Source organism: Labeo rohita, chromosome 2 (assembly GCF_022985175.1).
Source record: "Labeo rohita strain BAU-BD-2019 chromosome 2, IGBB_LRoh.1.0, whole genome shotgun sequence".
NCBI lineage: Eukaryota > Metazoa > Chordata > Actinopteri > Cypriniformes > Cyprinidae > Labeo > Labeo rohita.
The window spans coordinates 1849131-1874336 of NC_066870.1; the positions used below are offsets into that span (position 1 = coordinate 1849131).

The 25206-nt window shown below is 38.0% G+C and overlaps 2 protein-coding genes across 2 annotated transcripts; both read left to right on the top strand.

The window, feature by feature from the left end:
* Positions 1 to 277: 277 nt before the first annotated feature.
* On the top strand, positions 278 to 5079 carry LOC127173289 (tripartite motif-containing protein 16-like). Its single transcript, XM_051123064.1, has 6 exons — positions 278 to 923; positions 2704 to 2799; positions 2899 to 3132; positions 3389 to 3548; positions 3689 to 3736; positions 3965 to 5079. The coding sequence occupies exons 1-6, from the start codon at positions 351 to 353 to the stop codon at positions 4480 to 4482; spliced, it is 1629 nt and encodes a 542-aa protein (XP_050979021.1). The 5' UTR covers positions 278 to 350; the 3' UTR covers positions 4483 to 5079.
* An 8603-nt stretch (positions 5080 to 13682) lies between these two features.
* On the top strand, positions 13683 to 19767 carry foxc1a (forkhead box C1a). Its single transcript, XM_051123125.1, has one exon. It carries the CDS (start codon positions 13917 to 13919, stop codon positions 15402 to 15404), a length of 1488 nt encoding a protein of 495 aa, XP_050979082.1. The 5' UTR covers positions 13683 to 13916; the 3' UTR covers positions 15405 to 19767.
* The last annotated feature ends 5439 nt before the right edge of the window (positions 19768 to 25206 follow it).

The following is a 25206-nucleotide window of genomic DNA, read 5'->3' on the forward strand; positions in this document are numbered from 1 at the left end:
ATGCCAACCATTACACATTGGAAAGATCTATCTATCTATCACAGCAGCTGTTTTTCACGTACAGTTGTGCGTTATTACAGTTGTTGTGTAAAAGGAGCTTGAGATTTAGTTAGAATACCCTGCCAACCATGTATTGACTCTTTGGTTGTGCTAGCAGTCCATTCAGCTCCAACTCCCTGTGTCTGTATGAGGCTGACACCTAGTGGACATTTGTATTATTTGGGAATTTACAGACACACCTACTTTTCCCATCTCTCAAACACAGAACCCGGAAGCAACAGTGTAGAGAAACAGACACTCAAGTGCTGTTGACCTGTTGCAACTTTATATCAGCGCACACATGCAGGAAAATGGCAGAATCCTGTATTTCAGTGGATCAGTTCAGCTGTCCGGTGTGTCTGGATCTCCTGAAGGATCCAGTGACCATCCAGTGTGGACACAGTTACTGTATGAGCTGCATTACAGACTGCTGGAATGAGGAGGATGAGAAGGGAGTCTACAGCTGCCCTCAGTGCAGACAGACCTTCAGTCCAAGACCTGCTTTATTTAAGAATGTAGTGTTTGCTGAAATGGTGGAGAAACTGAAGAAGACCAAACTTCAAAGTGCGGTTCCTGCTGGAGCTGGAGATGTGCAGTGTGACGTCTGTACTGGAAGAAAATACAAAGCCGTCAAGTCCTGTCTGGTGTGTCTGAACTCTTACTGTCAAACTCATTTTGAGCGTCATGAGGAGTTTCACCCTGGTAAACGACACAAAGTGATCGAGGCCACTGGACGACTGCAGGAGATGATCTGCCAGAAACACGACAAGCTTCTAGAGGTTTTTTGTCGCACTGATCAGAAATGTATTTGCTTGCTGTGTATGGTGGATGAACATAAAAACCATGACACTGTGTCAACTGCATTACAGAGGACTGAGGAAGAGGTGAGAACTAATGAGAAATAAACTTATGCTTATTATGCTTATCAAGTTGTATTCTTTAAGAGAAAACAATAAAGACGTAATATTGTTGTGTGTTCTTTAACAACCATAAATGGTAACACTTTACTTGAAGGGGTGTGCATAAGACTGACATGACACCTTCATAGTCATGGCATGACACGTCATGAATATGAAAGAGGTTTTATGCATGTTTATGTCAACTGTCATTACGTGTCATTCGCTCAGTTATGTCATTTTTAATGCAAAGATGACAATGATTGAGATGCGTTTGTTATGACAACTTGACATTACCAAGACAAAATAACCTGTCATAAACATGACATAGCAGATAGCAATAAACTACTTAGCTTTATGTGTGAACATTACATTAAACCGTCATGTGGTTGGTTTTGACACTGGCTGTCATGAGGCCATTATAATTGTGTCGTTAATTTTTTTCTTACCACTTTTTTTTTTATAGTGGTACAACTTGAATTTGTCACTAAAATGTCATTAAGTGCTAATACTCAAATTATTTTATAATAGCATCATGAATATTTTTCATTTCATAATGTTTTTTTTTTTTCTTTAAGTTTCCTCCAACAGAAGGTCAGATAATAGTCCATTTCAAATGTCGTAAAAAAGATGAACAGGTGTTAGAGAAATAAAATCCATAATCCAATAATAATAATTAAATGGATAAAATTGTATTTTATTGCATTTAGAAAGCGATTCACCCAGGGTTATGCTGTATTTTTTATTTTTTCAATCACTGGAGTCCTCTTGAACGGTTAACAGACTGATCCTTCTTATCTGGCTTGATAACAAATAATTGCTCAACAGGTGCAAATGCATTTTTATTTCTTAATGTTTTTCCATTTTCATCATTTTATTTCCTTACAACAAAAGATTGGTTCCCATTCATGAGCAAATGCTGTCATATAGTACAACAGAAATAGCATATAACATATCTTGCTGTCATATAGTACAACATTGTCTTGGTAATGTCAAGTTGTCATGACAAAGACACTGACAGGTTATGATGTATTGGTTTATGTCAAGATGTCATAACAAACGCATCTCAATCAATGTCAACTTCGCATTAAAAATGACATAACTGAGTGAATGACACTTAATGACAGTTGTCAGTAACATGCATAAAACCTCCTTCTTATGCATAACATGTGTCATGTCATGATTATGAATGTGTCATGTCAGTCTTATGCACACCCCTTCAAGTAAAGTGTTACCCAATAAATTGTCATAGTAAATCATAAACCTTAACCAAGTGATCAATGCTCAAAGCCAGTTTTTCTCTTATGGAATTAAAAAAATAAATAAATAAATGCATAAATAAGGTTATTGTGATATATTAACTCAGAACTGCAAGATATAAACTGGTGACAAACCTGAGTCGTTAAGAACATGTTTTCCTGATTTACTTATGCATGTTTAGGGGCGTGTTGAGAAAAAAATGGTGTTGTCACAAACAGGGCTTTTTCAAATCCTGCCATTTCAAAAGAGTAGAAAACAAAAACTCAGAGGAGTTACTGAAGAGTTAAATTTGAGACATGAAATGTGCAATATGTTATTGAGGAGTAACCTCTTATATAAACAAATAACAAGGACATTTTGAGTTTGCATTTCATAACCACTAACATTACAAAAAATGATTTTTAGCTACTGATCCACTCCACCAATACTGGAATTACACAACCTTTATATAATGATTTGGTGGTATATTATATGTACTGTAACATTTTAAGCATTTTTTCCTCAATAGAGACACTGGAAAGATATACAGGTAAATTGCCATCAGAGAATCCAGCAGAGAGAGAAAGATCTTCAGCAGCTGAGAGAGGCTGTGGAGTCTCATAAGGTGAGTCTGGAGAAGAAGAGAAGTTTGTCTCAGTCTCAGTTCAGACTCTCTTGTCTCTTTCAGTCCCACTGAAGCCTGAATCACTGTGTGTCCTAACAGCGCTCTGCACAGACAGCAGTGGAGGACAGTGAGAGGATCTTTACTGAGCTCATCCGCTCCATTGAGAGAAGCCGCTTTGAGCTGATTCGGCTGATCAGAGATCAGGAAAAGCGAGCGGTGAGTCGAGCTGAAGGAGGACTGGAGCGACTGGAGCAGGAGATCATTGATCTGAGGAGGAGAGACGCTGAGCTGGAGCAGCTTTCACACACACAGGATCACATCCAATTCCTGCAGGTAACACAGATCTAGAAGAACACCATCATAGTGGACTTGAGACACATCCTGCTGTGACAGGAGACTCACAGAGAAAGATTTCATGAGTGTCTTATTATATAAGCTTCAGTCAGACTCTCATCTGATCATCTTCTTTTGAAAGTGACCCCGCTGTGGAAATCTTGTTTAAATTGGTCTCATGTCAGAACTTTTCTTTCACTTATATAATCTGTGACCCCATGTGGAGCTGATCAGTTTTGATTTCCGTTTTCTATAGGATTTTCAGTCTCTCTCAGCACCTCCTGAATCTACAGATGGAAATGACGATCCCTTCAGTTCTCTTGTCTCTTTTGATGATCTGAGAGAATCTGTTCATCAGCTGAGAGACAAACTGGAAGATTACTGCAAAAAGGAGCTCAAGAAGATCTTAGACAGAGGTAAAGTCCTGGAGATTCATCTGCTCTCAGAAACGAGTCCATCATCATCTCATCTCATGGAGAACATCATATTAGAAATGTGTTAGGAATGGATGCAGGATCATGAGAATCACACTGTTCATGTCTGTTGATTTCCACAGTCACATTCATCAACATTGTTCCCAGGACCAGGAACGACTTCCTACAATGTAAGTCAGTAAGAAAACAAACAGAAAAACTAACTGAGTGTGTTCATGTTCTTACTGTAGAACGTAAAATAAGTGTTTTATAATGTAAATGCACAGGATGTAATTTGCACGAGATATCTGCTCATCTGTACTGAGACACTGATGATACACTGAACATGAAGAGTTCAGCTACATGAAAAGTTAAACAGATTCATAATTCCGGATTCTGATGTGTTTTATCTCCATCAGATTCCCATCAGCTCACTCTGGATCTGAACACAGTGAATAAATACCTCCATCTGTCTGAGAGCAACGGAGTGATTACTGACAGTAGCACAGTTCAGTCGTATCCTGATCATCCAGACAGATTTGATGTGTATGCTCAGGTGTTGTGTAGAGAGAGTGTGTGTGGACGCTTTTATTGGGAGCTGCAGTGGAGTGGACATGTGCGTATATCAGTGTCATATAAGAGCATCAGCAGGAAGGGACGGGGTAATGAGTGTTTGTTTGGATATAACGATCAGTCCTGGAGTTTGTTCTGCTCTCCTTCCAGATACTCATTCAGACACAATAACATAGAGAACGTTCTCCCTGTAAAGCCCATCAGCAGTAGAATAGGAGTGTTTGTGGATCACAGTGCAGGAACTCTGTCCTTCTACAGCGTCTCTGACACAATGAGCCTCATCCACACAGTCCAGACAACATTCACCCAGCCACTCTATCCTGGGATTTGGGTTGGTTCTGGATCATCAGTGAAACTGTGTTGATGAACCAGAGTAGACTGACAAGAGATTCTAGCCATAATGCTTTGAGCTGCATGGTAAATCAGTAACAGTCAGATGTTATAGAGTCCCTTTTTTTCTCCTCATTAAGTCAAGTCAAGTCACCTTTATTTTGCTTTATGCTTTTACCAATACTGATTGTGTCAAAACAGCTTTATAGAATAATAATAATTAAAAAAAAAAAAAAAGTAAAATAGTGTGTCAATAAAGCAGAAGGACAATAGTAAACACTAAATTTTCTGCAAAAGTCAGTTCATCATTGGTTCAGTGATCATCCAGCTCAGTTCAGTTCAGTTTAAATAGTATCCGTGCGATCAAAGCCAGGTTAAGGAGATGGGTTTTTAATCTAGATTTAAACTGACAGAGTATGTCTGTCTCCCGAACAATGTTAGGTAGATTGTTTCAGAATTTGGGTGCTAAATAGGAAAAGGATCTGTCGCCCACAGTTGATTTTGATATGCTAGGTCAGGGGTGCTCAACCCTGTTCCTGGAGATCTACCTTCCTGCAGAATTCAGCTCCAACCCTGATCAAACACACCTGAAACAACTAATTAGGATCTGAAGGAGCACTTGATAATTACATACAGGTGTGTTTTATCAGGGTTGGAACTAAACTCTGCAGGAAGGTAGATCTCCAGGAACAGGGTTGGGCACCCCTGTTCTAGGTATTATCAAATTGCTTTCTTTTTTGTTTTGAGAACGCAGTGGACGTGAAGGACTATAATGCGATAAGAGCTCGTTAAAGCACAGAGGTGCAAAACTGTTCAGGGCTTTTTAAGTAATTAGCAAGGTTTTAAAATCTATACGTTTAATAGGGAGCCACTGCAGTGTTGACAGAACCAGACTGATATTTTCATACTTCCTGGTTCTAGTAAGAACTCTAGCTGCCGCATTTTGGACCAGCTGGAGTTTGTTTATTAAGCGTGCAGAGCAACCACCCAATAAAGCTTTACAATAATCTAGCTTTGAGGTCATGAATGCATGAATTAACATTTCTGCATTTGACATTGAGAGCACAGATCGTAATTTAGATATATTTTTTTGAGATGGAAAAATGCGGTTTTACAAACGTGGCTTTTGGAGGAAAGATTGCACGCTTAGGTTCCTATCTGATGATGAAAAACTGACAGAGCAGCCATCAAGTGTTCGACAGTGTTCTAAGTTATTACATGCTGAGGTTTTGGGTTTTTAACAGAATTTAACAGTAAGAAATTACTAGCCATCCAGTTTTTTATATTAACGTCGGGCAATCATTAGCATAACAGTGAAGCTAACACCATGTTTCCTGATGATATCTTCCAAGGGTAACATGTAAAGCATGTAAAGTAGTGGCCTAGTACTGAGCCTTGAGGTACTCCATACTGCACTTGTGATCAATATGATACCTCTTCATTCACTGCTACAAACTGATGGCGGTCAGATAAGTATGATTTGAACCATGCCAATACATGGTACTGGAAAACCTCACAGATACAATTTTTCTCTAAGAAGGAACATAGTTGTGAGGATACTACCATTTCTAGTATCTTTGACAGAAAAAGGAGATTTGAGATCGGCCTGTACTTAACTAGTTCTTTTTTGTTTGTTTTTTTTAATGACAGGCTTAGCAACAGCCTGTTTGAAGGTTTTGGGGACATATCCTGATGACAATGATGTATTAATGTTAGTCAGAAGAGGATCTATGACTTTTAGAAGCATCTCTTTTAGCAGCTTAGATGGAATAAGGTCTAACATTCATGTTGTTGGTTTAGATAATTTAACAAGTTTATACAATTCTTCCTCTCCTATAGTAGAGAATGAGTGGAGTTGTTTCTCATAGGATAGAGCACATTATCTGATGTGATACTGTGGCTGACGGCTGGTTACAATTTTGTCTCTAATATAGTATCGATCTTAGAGGTCAAGTAGTTGGGAAATGTTAACAACTGTTGATGCTTTATTTTTCATTAATTTAGTATTAAATAAGTACCTGGAGTTGTGTTTGTTTTCTTCTAAAAGAAATTAAAAATAGTCAGATCTAGCAGTTTTTAAGGCTTTTCTGCAGGATAGGGTACTTACCTGCCATTCGATACGAAATACCTCTAGTTTTGTTTTCTTTCAGCTGCACTCCATTTTCGTCGGACTGATTTCCTTAATCTTCCTTAAGCGTGAAGGAGCAACCGTATTTAAAGTGCTAGAAAAGAGAGAGTCCATATTTTCTGTTACATCATCAAGTTTTTCTGAGCTATTGGACACGCTGAGGAATTGAGATAAGTCAGGAAGATTATTCACAAAGCAGTCTTTTGTGGTAAAAGTGATGGTTCTACCATATTTGTAACAAGGAGTTGAGTTTACAGCTGTAGCTATAAGGAGTATACACAGTGATCCAAGATATCATCACTCAGCTGCAGAATTTCAATGCCATTAACATTAATTCCCTGTGACATTACATTAAAACTTCAGCTGAACTTCAGCTGAACAGTAAAACATCATTCCCTGAGAAAAAATGGTTCTTTAATGGGCTGATCTCCTTCAGGAAGGACATTATTGTTGAAGTGAACCCCTGCAGGGAAAAGGACAGTCCACATGTACAGCTGTAGCACAAATGACAGATGACTGATATAGAGGGTGGAGCAGTCTTATTAGATTTTACTGCTGCATGTGGCCTTATTGATCATAACCTTCTTTTGGAAAAACTGGAGTGTTATAGATTTAGGCAATCAGTAATTGCTTAGATTGAAAACTATTTGGATAAAAGATCACAGAGAGTTGTTTTTTTTTTTCTCAGATAGAAGAGGGAATTGAGTGTGGAGTTACACAAGGGAGCTGCTTAGGACCACTGTTGTATTCCCTTTTTTACAAATTATTTATATCTGATGTTAAAAAGTGCTAAATTAACTATGTATGCAGATACAACGATACAACAGTTTATGCATCTGCACAAATGTTGGCTGAATTGATGGCTATTTTGAATGAGGAGTTGTTGAGTACAGAAAAGTGGATTTTATCATATATATTGATTCATTTATAATTTCATTTAATGTATGGTACAAATATTAATAGTATGCATTTTAATTTTAAATGGCTGAGAGTGTACAATCCAATGTTCAGTCACATGAATATGCTACTAGACGAGCAACAGAAGGAAGGTTTATACATGAAAAATTAACAAGAAAAACAGATTTTAAAAGGCAGGTAAAGGCACACCTTGGAATTCTGTACTTGTAGGAGGTTGAGGTATATGAATTAATTGAATGAGCAATTGCCCTTTTTTTAGTAGGTGTTTTATACATTAAAAAAGGTGGAAGATATGTTTATAGAGATGTTTCGGAATGTGGAGAATGTAACTTTTTTTTTTTTTTTATATGTATGTAATAATGTATGAATTTTAAGTGCTGTGTGAACCCCAGGAAGACTAGCAATGCTTTAGTGCATAGCTAATGGGGATCCAAATAAATAAATAAATAAAAATGATGTTGTCTGGAAATATTCTACCTATTTCTGAGCCTGCCACCTCTATGCTGTGCTAAGTATTTTTCCTGAAACGGATACGATCAAGATCTGGGCATGAACATGATAAATGATTTGATTCAAAACTTGGCTTAAAGTCAGCATGAAATAAACAAACAGACAGACAAACAAACAAACAAACAAACAAACAAACATATTTTCTGAATTAGAGTACTGAGAATTGTGCTGGAGCTCTTTGATGATAAAAAAAAAAAAAAACACAAGAAAAAGAAAAAACAGTCAGGAGTCTGGGGAAGCCTGTCTTAAGGCGGCTCCCAAACAGGGTTAAGGCCAGAAGGAATACAACTCTAACTACTGGGCATGCACACATCAAACTAACAGTATTTTTGTCACACTGTACAACGATAAAACTGTTTCTGTATTATAGTAAGGGCTAAGTTTAGGGTTGGGGTAGGTGTAGACGTTAAAAAAAAACACAATCCAATAGGTAAAACAGTTAATTTCATTGTTAGTTTCCGGTCGGAGCTGTATCCCTTCTAGCCTGAAAACCACAGGGCTGAAAACCACTGATTGAGGAGGTGTTTACAAAACTCTAAGAACTGAAAACTTTTTATGCATTTACACAACAACAGTGTTTTAGGGAGCTGAAATACTAACTTTTGAAAACAAGTTTCAAAGAGCAAGTTTGTGAAAACAACACTAGGGCTGCCCTCGAATAATTTGTTTTCTAGTCAACTATTAGTCATCCATTTAAGCCATTAGTCAACGATTTGCACATTTATATTAATCTTAATTACATAAACACATATTTGGGAGGCCTTTAATACAGCCTATTCCACACAGACTTTGTCCAGTGTTTTCTGAGTCTGTGTCAGCTGCAAAGGTGCTGATGCGCCATCAAAGAGAAATGCACTTGTTTTCATTTCAAAGGCATTTTGAGTTTTCTGTAGGTATATTTCTCATGTCTGTGAGGGAAGTTTAAAATTTTAGTCAACTAAGCTTCTTCTTGTTAACTAATGTTTAGTTGACTATTAAGGGGCAGCCCTAAACAATACCATTATCACATCAGTGTAAACTGCAAAAGTGCGAATCTGTGAAAACGATGCACATATGTATTCAGTGCATTACAGTGTTTTAAATCGTTTTTGCAGACCCGCGTGAACAGGGATTGTTATGACAGCATAGTCATCTGTATGCAAAACTTCAAGGCTCAAGAGTGTCAAAAAAAAAAAAAAAGTTCACTACCTGGGAGTAAGAAAGTCTAAATAACCTATCAAATAAAAGTAGAAATCTTTCAAAAAGAACAAATCACTTCCTTGCTAACCCAACACAAGAGACAAAGGTTCAGACTGATTCTAAACTCAATAAAAATAAAGCAACACCACATCAACTTCTGCTGCATCAAAGCAGGAACAACAGCTTTTCATTTAAACAATATAGTTTGGTACACACACACACACACACACACACACCATTTATAAAGCACAGTGTCTGGGACAGATGAACACTCCCTGGGGAAAATTCTCTCTTCTCATTCCCTTTTGCTAAAAATACAAGCTTCTCTCCTCATCACCGATAAAGAACAGCTGGCACCAATCAAGAGAGGATAGAAAGGAAAAAAAAGCACATTTCCCAGCAGACTGTAAACCAGGTGGGACATATAATACAACATACAGACACTGACAATAAAAAAAAATAACACCAATAAATAAATATATATCCTGGAACATAATAATGTGACTGTGCTGTGCTGAAGCACTGTGCTGTGCTTGGATGGGTTAAATGCAGAGCACAAATTCCAAGTATTGGTCACCATTCTTGGCCACACGTCACATCCTTTCATTTCCTATATATATTTAAGCATATTTTAAAAACTAAATTACAAAATGCATATTTATTTGCAACAACTGCAGTGCCCCAGTGTTGACTTCTAGAGATTGCAGTGATACATGACATGGTGAACAATATTTGATTCAGACTGACTGAATCAAAGTAGGTTAAGATGAATTTTAAAAGTGTGCCCCTTAAAAGCACTAGTGGCTTCTGCCCCCCAATTACAGTGGTCTATAACTGCCATTGTCCAAGACAATATTAGTATAATGGGGAAATGACGTCTGTGTCTCAGTGCGATCTCTAGAGGGCGCAGCCTTCAAAATGAGACCCGTGCATAGGCTTTTATTGCCCCCGTTGACATTAACACATTATGAGACACAATTGCAATGCTCCGTACAGAAATCCCAAGGGATCTTCCCTTCAGAGTCAGTATCTACTCACTTTGAACATCATTTATATGCCCTACGGTTGTCTGCAACATAAACAGCTGTCTGTAGGCAATACAACTGACGACTTACCCTACACGTAAGTTTATATACATGACACGAACATGTCATGTATAGATAGAATTGTGGTACAATTCTTTACACTACGACCCGCATCTCTGTTTTTCGAACCGTGATTGCGTGTTTATGATGCTTTTGGGAAACGGGGCTCTGGTAAATTATTTTACTCCTGTGTTGTCACCAATGCTAATTATATATTTTTATTTATTTATTTATTTATTTATTTATTTAGAGTTATTTCATTCAAAGTCCCCCTGGGGAAAAAAAAAATCTTCATAATGAACGCAAGAGGGTAGCAATGTCAAGTTAATAAAATATAGTTTTGCACTGCCTGGAGTTACTACGCCATGCAAAAAGTCGGCAAGAAAAGAGGCTAGTACAGAAAAGATGGCTATATTTGCACTGTCTGTTTGTAAATTCAATTTCATGAAACTATATATATATATATATATATATATATATATATATATATATATATATATATATAAAACACTATTCTTGCTGCCATTGTGAAGCGCATTGTAATATGATTGTTTGGAATACAGTTTTTCCCTTGACTTATATTCTTCATCCGTTTATTTATTGTATTATTTTAATTAAATTTTTTATATGTTTATTTAGTCTTCTATACCTGTGTAATTAATAAAAATTGTGTCTGTCAGATAATCCGGATATGTAAATTTACCTACACTGGTGATTACGGATCGAAAGGGGGCGCTAAGAGCTCAGGACGCAAGGCAGTTTCTTTATTCTGTGACCATCAAAAGGCTTCCTCTCCTTTCGGACAGTCATGTCAGAACTACCCAAAAGCCAGTCGATTGTTGCATTTATGTACTTTTACTTTTTTTACTTTTTCGAATGTTTTGCAAAATGTTTCTTCATATGGTTCCTCGGGACTGGTCAGTACTGCTTGTAAATGATTTTTTAAATACATTTTATAGCTTATGCTGTCTTTATTTGGGATCCCGATGCTTTAACAACCTCGGAGGAGAACATTTTATACAAAAATCGTTATTATTGTTGCTCATTTCTGTATACGCCTGTGTATTAAACAGCTTTTTATTGTGCAGCGAGACAATGTTTGATTTTATCGGAACGCATTTACAATATTTTAAATTTTATAACTTCATTCGTTCTTGTTTTCGCGCACATCAGTAGTACAATGTATCATATCATTTGACCTCTTTTCACGTACCAAAGGTAATCGATTTTATTTGCTAACTGTATACAGATAGAATTGCCAGAGTATCGCCATGCATATATGAAGATTAAATAAAGCGATCAAACAAAAATATTACATGACAAGTACTGCATTTAAATGAATAACAAGAGATCGTTATTTTATTTATAAAAGTGTTATAGTCTGTAATTCACTACGACCACAGTTTAGTAGAAACGAGAAGCTGAATCGTGTTGTTTGTTTATACTACTAATGCTGCTGCTGCTAACTGGTTACAGTCCTAGCCACTGCTAACACACAATTGTTATATATGTCTGCTTGATCCAACCTTTAAAGTTAACATTTTTGGTGCAACATAATGTATAGTTATCTCGATTCAGTGCCATGAAATCATACTTTCACTAATAACATTTATTTAAATGTGGCACATTTAGCTAAAAATAAAAATAATAATAATAATAAAAACATAAACTTTTTTAATGAGCCTCGTATATGCTTTCCTTTTTATTTTACCTTTCAATAGACAACTGGACAAAAAATAAAATTGCCTGATCTTTGTTGACAAATGATTAGCCTAAGACTACAGCATTTCTTGTACATCACAATTACATCAGGCTTTTAACAGTCCTGTTTTCGAGTTATCCAGAGGTAGCTGGTTTAATTGGCTGGAATGGGAGTTCGGGGTGGGCAGGAGTTTGGGGTTAAGTAAGAGGCGCGCACTGAATTGTACAAATAGCCTGGGGCACAAGAAAAAGTTCATGCCCGGGTCCCTGTAAGGAGAAACCAGTGAAGTATCAACTAGTCCATGGTCACTTAATCAGAGCGACCTGTGGGGGATTAGGAAGATATTGTGACCGCAACTTGGCCTCACAATTATCATTCACAATTAAATGTTGTGTCCCTCCCCCAGTCTTCCTTTCATAAAGGATGCGTGGTCGTCGTACATTTTAAGAATTAGGGCGGATTGTTTGGGTTTTACCTCGAAATAATATGCGCGAGGTCCACAAAGCTTTCGCTTTCGCACTTTTTAGGCCCGCTTTATGAACACATATTAAAGGAGCTTGAAGAATCGTTTAAATGTAGATTTAACAGAACAGAAAACTGAAGTTGAAAAAACAAAAAAGTTAAATAGTAATTATAATTAAATACAAATAATTGTTTGCATTTTGCAATTTTTAAAAAATGAATCCCAATAATGATAATACTATTTTAAAGTGCTCGCAATCCGTTAAAACCTTAATGGCAGATAAATAAACATTTAAGTTCACAGCATTAACTTGGGAAGTGAACCATTTCATGAAGACACCGATTTTATTGGCATGCCATAAAACAGCGCAGAGGCGCTAAGGTGAAGAATGGCATGATTCTCACCCGTTTGACCAATGGTGACACATGTGAGGTGTTTTGCTTTACCCATTTGTTTCTCAGGGCTTTTAATCTCGCTCGCACTTGGAGCAAACTTTCGCACCTCAGCTCTTTCTCCAGTGTCTTAACTTACTTAATTCCAGCATAATGAGCTCTCTGCCCGGGATGATGGGCTTTGATCCGCTCACCAGTGTTGATTGAGACCGTTAACTAGCAGCCTGTGTTAATGAAGAACTAGCATTACGACTTAAAAATGCAGGAAGCCGGAGATTATTTACGCTAATTCCCATATTGATTATTTGAAAACAAATGTTCTCCAACGCTTCTAATGGACTGGTGCGAAAAACAAGCCATTACAATTCATTATTAGCACTTGTTTGCACTAGGGCTGGATCAAAGCTTGTTTTAAATGTTTACGTACAAATGAATTAATCGAATAATTCAGAGAAGAGGTATGATGAATCCGTTCGTATTTTATATTTTTTTATTTGTATTATTTATATCTATATACAATGTAATAGCGTAAGATTATTACACCCGATACTATTTATTGAAAGAAAACGTTTTGAATGTTGCATTCGAATCTCTTAATTAATGCTTTTTCAATCTGGTGCGTATCCGCGCTGGCTAGTTTGCGGAGAGTATGGTTCTTTAAGGTCTGGAGAAGTGTGTGTTTGGCTAGGGTGGGCTGGGACGTCCCAACACCTCTCGTTTTTCTTCAACCTTGTGTGTGGCCGCTCGCTTTGCACGGCCCGACCTCCCATTGGACAACTTGGATGTTATTGGGAGGAGTCTTACTGGCAGCAAAAGGGGAAAAGAATTGAAGTGCGCAAAAGTATTATGTAGTGACCGATGCTTAGCGTTCAGAAGTTTTCCAATGCGCGCTCCGACAGAAAGAGGTGGCCAGCACGCGAGTCCAATCCACAACCGGGCCAATAGTCACATTTTGTAAATACGGTGGCAGAACGTGGACTCTCGGGTGGACTGCCTTCCCAGATTCAGAGGAGGCGCATTTTAAGCGGACTTGTGGATTGCTTCAGACTTCTTGACGTCTGTTCTTCGCCAGCACCGTTTGGAGAGAAGTCATGCAGGCGCGCTATTCCGTCTCCAGTCCCAACTCGCTGGGAGTCGTGCCGTACATCAGCAGCGACCAAAGTTATTACCGGGCCGCCGCCGGAGGGGGGTACACCGGGATGCCAGCCCCCATGAGCATGTACTCGCACGCGGCCCATGACCAGTACCCTGCCAGCATGGCGAGGGCGTACGGACCGTACACGCCGCAGCCGCAGCCCAAGGATATGGTAAAACCGCCGTACAGTTACATTGCGCTCATCACCATGGCCATCCAGAACTCCCCGGACAAGAAGGTGACCCTAAACGGTATTTATCAGTTTATAATGGAGCGCTTTCCCTTTTACCGGGACAACAAGCAGGGCTGGCAGAACAGTATCAGACACAATCTGTCCCTGAACGAGTGTTTTGTCAAAGTGCCCCGCGATGACAAAAAACCTGGCAAAGGCAGCTATTGGACTCTCGACCCGGACTCGTATAATATGTTTGAGAACGGCAGCTTTTTGAGGCGACGACGGCGTTTCAAAAAGAAGGACGCCTTAAAGGATAAGGAAGAGCGAAACGTCAAGGAAGCGCCTTCCCGCCAGCAACAGAATCAGCCGCCGCCGCAGCAGCAGACGGGCCGCGACCAGGAGCAGTCGGTACCGGGCTCGCAGCCCGTGCGCATTCAGGACATTAAGACCGAGAACGGCACGTCCACGCCGCCGCAGGCTGTTTCGCCCACGCTAAGAACTGTTCCCAAGATTGAGAGCCCCGACAGCAGCAGCAGCATGTCGAGCGGCAGCCCGCACAGCATCCCGTCCACCCGCTCTCTCAGCCTGGACAGCGCCGGGGAACAACAGCAGCAGCAGCAGCAGCAGCAGCAGCATCACCACCACGGCCAGGCCCCCGCGCAGGGCTTCAGCGTGGATAACATCATGACCTCCCTGCGCGGCTCGCCTCAGAGCTCCGGCGAGCTCACCCCGTCTCTCGTGGCCTCTTCACGGACAGGTATAACTCCCACGTTGTCCCTGAACTATTCGCCCAATCAGACGTCCGTGTATAGCTCGCCCTGCAGTCAGAACTCTATCTCGACTACCTCCAACGCCACCACCTATCACTGCAACATGCAGGCCATGAGCTTGTACGCGGGCGGAGACCGCTCGGGCCACTTGGCGGCCACTACCACCGTGGACGAAACTCTGCCCGATTACTCGATCACCACCACCACGTCGTCCTTAAGCCATGGGAATCTCAGCTCGGCCCAGGAGGGCCACCATCCGCACCAAGGGCGCCTCGCCTCATGGTACCTAAACCAGGCCGGAGACATTGGCCATCTAGGCGCCACGTACCCGGCGCAGCAGCAGAACTTCCATTCGGTTCGAGAGATGTTTGAATCGCAGAGAATCGGTCTGAATAATTCGCCGGTGAACGGGAATAACAGCTGTCAAATGTCCTTTCCCCCGAGTCAACCCATCTACCGCACGTCGGGGGCTTTCGTGTATGACTGCAGCAAGTTTTGACCAAACAAGTGTTTTTCGTTCTCCCTCTTCTTCGTTTTGTTGTTGTTGATTTTCCCTTTTCTCGATACCGAGAGACGTTGACATTTACCGACTCTACCCCCGTGATGGACTGAAAAGAAACCGAACAAACGCGAGAGTCAGACACACTTGATCTTGGTTTGTTAAGGACAGTGTTACTTCGAATAACACGTAAGTCTTCTTCGTTTTTGTGAGCTATATGCTGGGCTGTGTTGACATGCGTCAGACGTTTATGGACTTGTTATTACGTGTAAATTGCATATAGTAATTTATTTCTAAAGTGTAGCCGGATATAATGGACCAAACACCAAAAAGTGTTTCTAAATTGAACTGCATTCATTGTCCAAATGTTCCACTATAACAAGGAACGGAACATGTATAACGCCATATTCTTTCAAATTATCTCCTTTTGTTGAAAAAGTATTCTGAAGGAACTGCATTGTTTGTTTAATAAATTGCCATGCTATTTGAGTTAAAATTAGGCTACGCCTGATTTCTTAACCCCCCTGTCAGGAACAGAGCTGTGTGCTAGTATGGAGCAATAATGCATTTAGAGCACAGTAGCTTGAAGAAAGTGCAAGTTACCTACATAAATGATCCAAATAAGCGTGTCGAAATTATTCGCACACTTGAACGTTTCTTGATCCAAACGCCTGCCTAATCCTAAAATGCACCAAGAAACGAATAAATATGCTCTGATCATGCACGCTGGTTCATGTGAAAATAATCACAGGCCCTGTAAGCAAATAAATAATTCAGCATTTTATGCAACCGTGCAATACTAAATATGCATTCATCTGTTTTAGATTTTTTGCTTTTTTTATTTTCATTTTTTTAGTAAATGTTATTCATTAAATGCTATTTATGTATAGATTTTAGTCATTTTATCATTATTCATTACATAACTTTGTTTAGCAAAATGTAACAACATTTTATAAATAAATGCATTGAACATAAAATATGAAAATATCACGTGCTTTAATTAAATTTAAATTCTCAAGAATCTAAAGCCCGCAATTAAGTAAGGCGGAATTCAGGCGTATACTCTTATTATTCTCACCACAATTAGTATTATTGTTATTATCTGTATGGTAACTGTAAAAGTCTAAACTAAAAATGTGTTTAATGTGGTACCATCTAATTCATCTGGTTTTAAGTCAAAATATTATTTAATGTGTCTCAATCAAATTCCTGACTAGGTTACACCACCAAAATCATTTAGAAGATTTAGACCAGACAAAGCTCTTTAAATAACAACTGCATATTTTTTGTTTTTACAGAGCAGTAGCAGTGGTAGTAATAAAATAAAATATTGCCCAGCAATTTATATTTTAATTGCAGTGAGGTAACAACGTGTTTTGTCATAATTTGCTCTTACGCAACTCCATATGCAAACTTGGACTGTCTGTCATCAGCGTGACCTGAGGCGTTTGGGAACAATGTTTCGGTCATTGTAATTCACTGCTTGTGTTCAGTGTCCACGTGTTTACTTGCGCATAGCTTGGTTAATATCATACCAGACATGCCAAAGATACTCAAATCACCACTAGAGGATTCAGCAGGACTTCTAGAAGGCGAGGCATTTGGGCTTCATAAATATAATACTTAAGAGGCGCGTCTTCAGAAAAGGCCTATACTGAAAACCAGCTGTGTGCACTTAAAAAAAAAAAAAAAAAAAAAGATGCGGATTATATTAAGTTAAATCTTCTGACTTTTATTTGAACAGACACCAGTCAGGTTAAAGAAACATGCCACTAAAATGCTCATATGTTTAATAGCAGTTTTTTTATTTCACATTTATTCAAAAGTGCTATTTGGGAATACGCGAGTGGCATCTTCTTTTATTTTTCTTCATTTTACTGAGATGTGATGCCACGAACATTTAGCGGCTTTCAAATGATCAAAATTTCCTGAACAATTAAGCAAAATATGAAGTATATACAAAAGTGTATTTACTGTAAAAGTGATGACCTGTAATTGTTACCTTGAAGATCGACTGAAGCCATAAAATAGAGTTTGACTGGTATAAATGAATGTATTTAGGTTGAATAATATTTTTAAATACTATTTTTGACTTGAAAGAAACCTGTTAACTAGATGTTACTATTCTTTTTAGTGTATGAAAGCTCGCTGATACTTAAACAAGTGCGTATATTTATTATTATTATTATTATTATTTACAGACAATATTATATTTTTTATGTATTTATTTTAGTCTGGGGCCCAGTTATAGGCCCAAAGACCTTGAGGGCAAATGCACACGTGTTCTCATTGCCTCACATATTTTCATTGCTTGAGCGGTTGGTAGTGATTACAGCGGTTAATTAATCGGCCAATTAACTAGCGTGCGTCAACAAAACGTCTCGGTTTTGCCTCGTTCACTCAGGATGGTATGTGGTAAATGTGCCCATATTCCGTATGTTTAAATGTTACTTTAAAATAGTAGTCACACTAATTAATAAGAACGTTCATATGCATACTAAGTATACATATAAACACATATTCATGATGAACAATTTTGGATAATTTTTTGGTGACGGCAATAATAATGTGCTTATAATAATAATAATAATAATAATAATAATAATAATAATAATAATAATAATAATAATAACAACAACAACAACAAAAATAATAATAGGTTTCAGTATCAGTACGCGTTCATATATGAAACGACACATAAATTTAGTTAGAGCTTACAGATAATTTGTGCCGCGCATGTGCGTCTGGTCACAATGAATTTTGGCCTTCTACAGCGCATTCTCTCCCCACAAAAAAGTTGTAATCATGCTCATAAAAGTCATTAGAGCCTTTCCCGAGTAATAAACAAACGTCGTGTTAAGCCCAAGATTGATGGCGCCCTCACAGAACGGGCCAGGTCAGGAAGGAATAAAATTCAATCAGTGCGCAGGAATCATTTTTCATGAGACGGAAAAGGCAGAAGGGGACGGGGGTCAACAGGGAGGATGTCGGCCGCCGGAGCACCATCAACAATGCCGCAGGAGAACAGCTAAATGAACGTGCTGCGTTCTCCAAATCAGCCTCTTAAATCTATATGATTTCGAGCTCCCTCACGAGCAGTCTTATCGGACTTGAACAGAGCGGACTGAGTTATAGGACAGTCCAGGTGAAGAGAAGTGTATGTTGCTGCTTGCAGGCCTTCATTTGAAATTCCACATGCAGGCTTTCATTCGAGCTCTTGGACTGAGAGAGACTCTGATTCCTGCGCCAGGCTGGAGGTTGGAGTGTTTTAGGCGTTGCAATCTCTCGGTTTTGAAACGAAACATAGCTGTTTTACACAAAAAATAATAGTCTACATGTAACGTAGAAAAGGCCTATCTTGCTTTGACGTCGTCTTCTAATTTTAATGTTCAAATAGCTGAAATGCTATTCGTTATTCGTTCAAATTTTACCATTAAACAGATTAAATGTCACTACATTTTAACAAAGCATAGCCGAGCCATATTTTAAGCAACATGAAAGCAGCTGTTGAAGCGTAAACCAAACAAAAAAATCCAAAAGAATATTTGCAACAATTTCTGTAAAACTTTCTCTTTAATACATTTTCCGTTAAAAAAAAAAAAAAAAAAAAAAAAAAAAAAAAAGTTTATCAATAAAATGCCACACAATCCTGATGATCTTCTTAAACATTATTTTATAGACATTGGATGTGTTTCAAGCACTTGTTTTTCTTTATAATTTTGTTGCTCAAACGTTATGCATGCTTTCCTCCTGTCCATCTATTTAGGTTGGCCGGCCATTTTGATATTAGCCTATATATCAATGTATATATTCTTTTTAAATAGGCTACAATATATGTTTAGTTCTCCAAATGGTTCCGCTGCATCCCTGTACGCGTATACATACAGCTTCCCTAACTGATTTGTATTAGACATCAAAAAGTGATTATCTGCAACATTTCTTTGATGTCAAAACATTCCAATTTCAATTTCCGTTTAATGTTGGGAGAAAAAAAAAAAATAAATATCGACGAGCAAGAACATTTTACAAACATTTCACTTGACAGAACAGGCAAAAGCAATTGATTTTGCTGATATGAAGCGTAACTCGATGCATTGGAGATTATATAATCTGTCCAAATGCCACAACAGCCTTATACTGAGGTTTACTGAAAACACCAAACAAATGCAAATGAAAACATACAGTTTACGCAATGGATAGCTTATTATGTAAATAACATGACAACATCTCAAATTATGGATTAAGTATATCCAGAGATATAATACGTTTTTAAATTAAATTATTAAAATAATTACAACCTTAAAATGCTAGTTGATTTAATTTAATAATCATGCACAATGTAGCGCAAGTATCTTTTTTTTTTCTCGAGCAGAATCACGCTCTGAAATCAACTCTCGTGAACCGATCTATTAAACTGTTTACCTACTGAACTATATTTATTTTACATCTACATTTGTTATTGCACAGACGAAGAATATTACGTTGTGTTTACGTATATATCCGTTTCAGTGTCAAGATCGTGATAAGTTGCTGGCGCTTTTGGTCTGCGGAGACTACCCGCTCATGGCAATGTGTGATCTATCAAAGAGACTGTGTAAAATGCATACAAATAAAAACAAAAGATGTTGTATGAATTTTCAATAAAGCCATCTCCAATATTTACGAGTTTCTTGCTACAGCAGAATGATGTCTGTACCTTTATCCACTAATATGACAGATGATAACATATGCGTTACACACGTTATTATATAATCACATGTGTTCATATTTCAGCATTTTTTTTTTCAGCCATCTTGAAAAGCAAACAAAATATCTTCTGATCAGATTATTTACTTATTGTCTAAAGGATGGGTAGGCAGAATTTTATTACACAGCCTAAACAAATATTGTTGCGGATATAAAACTAAGTGTGTTTTGAACATACAAACGCTTTAATCTGTGAAAACATCGTTAGTCCTTACTTTATTTTCCTTCAATTGTATTTTGAAAATACAGCGGGTTATTTACAGTTTTGTTTGAATAAATGAAACACGCTTTCCTCGTCCTTTGTCTCATGTTCTGATGATTTTGAAATTACAAAGCAGTATAATTGATAACAATATTATGTAGCTTCAAATGATTTCATAATATGGTATAATTTGTATTATTCGGTCTTTATTAGTCTAATTCAACTTTAACATGGACACCAGTGTAACCTAACTAACTGAACGAACAGTAAACACTCATCCTCAAATATGCAGTTCATTTGCATCGCTCAGGTCACGCGCTAAAACCAAACCCACATTCTGGATCAATCCGCGTCGGTATAGACGTTTCCATTTCACGGTTGAGTGAGGACAGAAGGGTTGAGGTGAGAGAGGGAGAGAGAAGCACACCGTGCACCTGTATGCTTGACTGAGCGCTGAGGCTGAATGGAAAAGAGCAGTGTCTCAAACTCACAGTTGCTGCACAGAGCCCAACCTCAAAGCGCCATCTGTTTTCAATTAGGAGTCCACATAGACTCAGGCTCTGTCTGACAGTCAAACTGCCAGTTAAAGGCTCAAAGACTTGTCCTGAAAAAATATCCCACCCCGTTGCCTCCTTTTTAGCGTACTTCGAAACCCACGGTTTTTCTATTTAAGCTGAATAAATGGCTTCCCCACGGATGAAGCTCTGCAGAATAGTTTTTGGGACGCGGATTCAGCAGTTCAGGTTTCAGAATCAAAACGGAGTCGGAGTCGACAACAGGTTTTCACTTAATTGAATTAAAAAACAACAGCAGCAATACACGTTTCTTTCTTTCTTTTTTTTTTTTTTTGCTACACGTTTGTTTTAGACCCAGTTTTTTTACTGCACGTTTAAATTTAGACCGCATTTCCAGACATTGGCCGGCCTACTGAACAAAACATCTGAAAGCCTCAACAATTAACCAATCGTAAGGCGCAAGTCGCCGTTTCTTGGCATCTCCATCCAGCCTGCAGCTCTCACATACATCCCACACGCCCATCGCTGGCTCCTGCCCGTTTGGAAGGCGCTCTTTGCGCGAATAAAGGGACCAGTGTGATTTTAGACTTAAGGGAAATGGCCGAGCCCACCGACCTTTGGATAACCCAAGCACCCTGGCACGAAAACGCGCAGCTTAACACAGGCTCGCCTTGAGTCCAGACCCTCAGCCCACCTCGCCGAGCCACGGGCTCATGTGCAGCCGCTCTAATTATAGCCGCTTTTACCTGAATATCTCGATTCTGCTCCTTTGACATAGAAGATTTTGTCTCCAATTTAAATTTACGATCAGATTTTCCCCCCTGACGTCTTGGCTGCCCTTTCCTATTTTAATTACCTCAACCAGAGAGGGAAAAACATGATCATTTGTGAGAGGTCTTGATGAATGAAACCTGCATGTGAACCTGCGCTTTTTTTCTCGGGTCAGAAAGTCACTGTCTCTTCTGTGCATGTCTTAATTAAACACATTTGCACGAGCTTTAAAAGTAGAAATGGATGTGAACATCGAAACGAACTTACATTCCGAACGAAATTTCATTTAGAGTAAATGTCAGTATTATTTGTGAAAGGTTTAGGCCTGTCTGATTAAAAAGCGTCAAAGTAACTAAGCTCCTACTAAATAAAAAACAAATACTGTATGTGTCCCTGATTACTCGATTGACATTAACCATAATACATTAGCAAATAAAGAACGAATCAATAAAGTTGGAATGACTTAATAATGATTTAATGTTTTTTTTTTCTTTTGATAAAATCACCGGGATAAAAAAAAAAAAAAAAAAAAAAAGCTCCGTCGTTATTCATAGTCATTTTTTTTTTTAATTTTCATTTATCGGTGCGTTTTGTTATATAATCTCACTAATAAATATAGTTTTATATCTGCATTTACGAACGATAAAGTTGCACCTTTTAAATTATACTCACTTTACAACGGTTTAAGGCTATATAAATAATACCCACAATGTCCTCTGAAATGCAGTTCACTGCCTTTTGATTTTTCTTTTCAGCGCTGTACCCCATTCAGAACTGAATTTCTTTTTTTTCTCATTCATGCCTTTTCTCCTTTTCACAATACGCGTGTGCACAACAAAATCAAAGCACAAGCCTGTGTAGATAAATTAATGAAATATTAAAATTAAACCCACAGGGTTCATTTTAAAGGCGTAACATTAATGTCATAAAATGTACTGCTAAAGTATGCTTCTACCAAATAACAACAAAATGTATTTATTTATTGTGGAAATGTATTTCCTTATAATATTTTTATATATATTTGTATGATAATGCTGATTATAGGTCACTGACACAGCATGGTTATGCTCACATATGGCTTTATTATCGTCTGCCTATTGTTGCAACCAAAAACAAGAAGGGTAATTAGACAGAGGTCTTGTAAATATAGATATGCAGGACATGATTACATTTCTGTTTTCTCAGTTATATTTTAACTAGTACATTAAAGACTTACTGTATGCAGGATCAGATTTCCTAAACCTCACCATCTTTAAAAATAAGTACTGGTCGAGGATGAGGTTTCTCTTCTTATGCTCATAAATAAGATATTATATGGGAATTGATAATAATCAGCACTCTGAGATTTATACTACATACAGTCCCCGGCAGATGTTCACCAATTTTCTTCAAGGGCTCTAGGATCTGTTTTTGTGACCAGGATCAGTATAAACATGCAGGAAATCTGAGCCTGGATCTCTTCTTCTGCTTTGAAATACATTATATATACAGGTGCAGAGATCTCAGGACAAGGCATAAGATGGGGATTTATTTTATTTATTTATTATGTATCTTTTTTTTATGTTGTCTTAAAAACTTTTCTCAAACAAATGTGTCATTAGCCAGAGAGAGTGTGGTTCAGAAATGCCATGTTTGTTTTACTAAAAAGAACAATAGCAGTGGACAGTTTGTGTCATACTTGTATAAAATGCTGGGAAATGTTTTGATGGACAGGTTTGATAAACATCCTAATCTCATCTTGCAAAGTACCCACTGACATATTGATAATCATTTTACTTATTTTACATCATTTTTCGAGCACTTACGCCTAACACCCATTGCTGGCTTTCTTTGGAATTTAAGGTACAGAAACACACAGAAAGTTAAAAAAAGAAAGAAACAAACAAAAAAGACATTGTTTTAGAAATAATTATCTTTAAAAGAATTGCGGTTAAATGCTATAGATGACAAACAGGAGAAAGGGCTTCCTCTGACTGCATGTATGCGTGTGTCCGGGGATATTTGTACAGGGGTTTTCTCTGCTCAAGATTATTTCATGTTTCCACTCTGATTATGATCTGTGCCTGTGTCCAGAATACCAGGAAACCAGGATTTGCCTCCTCAAGCGGAGTGTCATAAACACACACACACACACACACACACAAACATCACAGTGCTGGAGATTCAGCGTTAAAGTCACTATGCATTCGCAACCCATGTAGCTTAATTTGATGCATTTCCAACTGAAACAGGATATTCGATGAGAAAATGAAGAATGAGACTTTACTGGATCTCTATATGACAGGTAGCTGCATGGAAAGGTTAAAAAAAATATGATGGTTGACGGAGACATCTGAAATAGAAAATTAGAGGTTTTTTTTGATGTGGAGCAAATGAAATGAAATCTTAATGAAACATCACAGACAAACATTGTTTATTTTATAATAACATGCACAGTTAAATCATTCACAATATAACCAGAAATGTCTATTAGGAAAGTAGAAACACCAAGGTTATGGGGCCAGGGGAAGTAATAACTAATAATAATAATAATAATAATAATAATAATAATAATAATAATAATAATAATAATAATAATAATAATAATAATATAGTAATAAAATAAATGTGTACCTTGAGTACAGTGTAAGTTGCTTTGGAATAAAAGCTCCTGCCAAATGCATAAATGCAATTAAATAAAAGACCAATTAAGTATACTTAAGGAGAGAAACTATTTCTGAACACACTTAAGTGCACTTTTAAATGACACCAATGTGATTTAAGGACTAAATCCAGCAGATTATGAAATGCTCATATTCACAGCCTACATCGTAAGGCGATTGGCTGCTGCCAGGCAGATTTAGTCTCTCATTTGCTTAAAGTTCAGCATTCTTTAGCTTTTCATTGCTCTTACAGTTTGCTTTGCTCCCCTGTCAATCCCACAGTCCCTGCTGGAGCTCAGCTCCCATGGAGAATACATTAACAGTACTGCTCATTTCCACAACAGAAAAGAAAAGGAAAATCTAAATTTCGCCAAAGTCTTCTGTTTCTCATATGTATCATCTACAAAAAAAAGCAACCAACAAAAAACTTTAATCTCACATGTCCCCTTAAGAGATTCAGAAGAGATCTATGTCATTAACTCTACATGACCAACCAGAGGACAGTGTTTGTATGACTTCATCAAAAGACACAAGTGTCTGAATATCCACCCTAAAAATGTCATATGCACAAATGCATGTTTCAAATAATTAATTAGGAATTATGACCTGAGACAATCGGCATCATGTGGATCCAGTTACGGGCCGCAGCAGTAACTTCAGACAAACCAAATATGCCCTGTTTTATCAAATTCAACCTACCTTACTGAAAGCGCTCGCGCACACAGTGGAGAAACGGGTGGGGGTCCTGGAGAATTGCTTAAATTAAATCTGTTCAATTGAAACATTTGGCAGAGTTCACTCATATCGTACTTTGTTATAATGTCTCCAGGAATGCATACTGCACAAAATACCGGCTTAGGTTACAGGTAAGGCGGAAGGTAAAATCTACGAGAAATGCAGTAATATGCCAATGCCGATGGTCAAAA

Coding starts and splice junctions, on each gene's coding strand:
- foxc1a (XM_051123125.1), top strand. CDS start 13,917: ATGCAGGCGCGCTATTCCGTCTCCAGTCCCAACTCGCTGGGAGTCGTG.
- LOC127173289 (XM_051123064.1), top strand. CDS start 351: ATGGCAGAATCCTGTATTTCAGTGGATCAGTTCAGCTGTCCGGTGTGT. Junction 3,133..3,388: donor ATCACATCCAATTCCTGCAG/GTAACACAGATC, acceptor CGTTTTCTATAG/GATTTTCAGTCTCTCTCAGC. Junction 3,737..3,964: donor CAGGAACGACTTCCTACAAT/GTAAGTCAGTAA, acceptor TATCTCCATCAG/ATTCCCATCAGCTCACTCTG.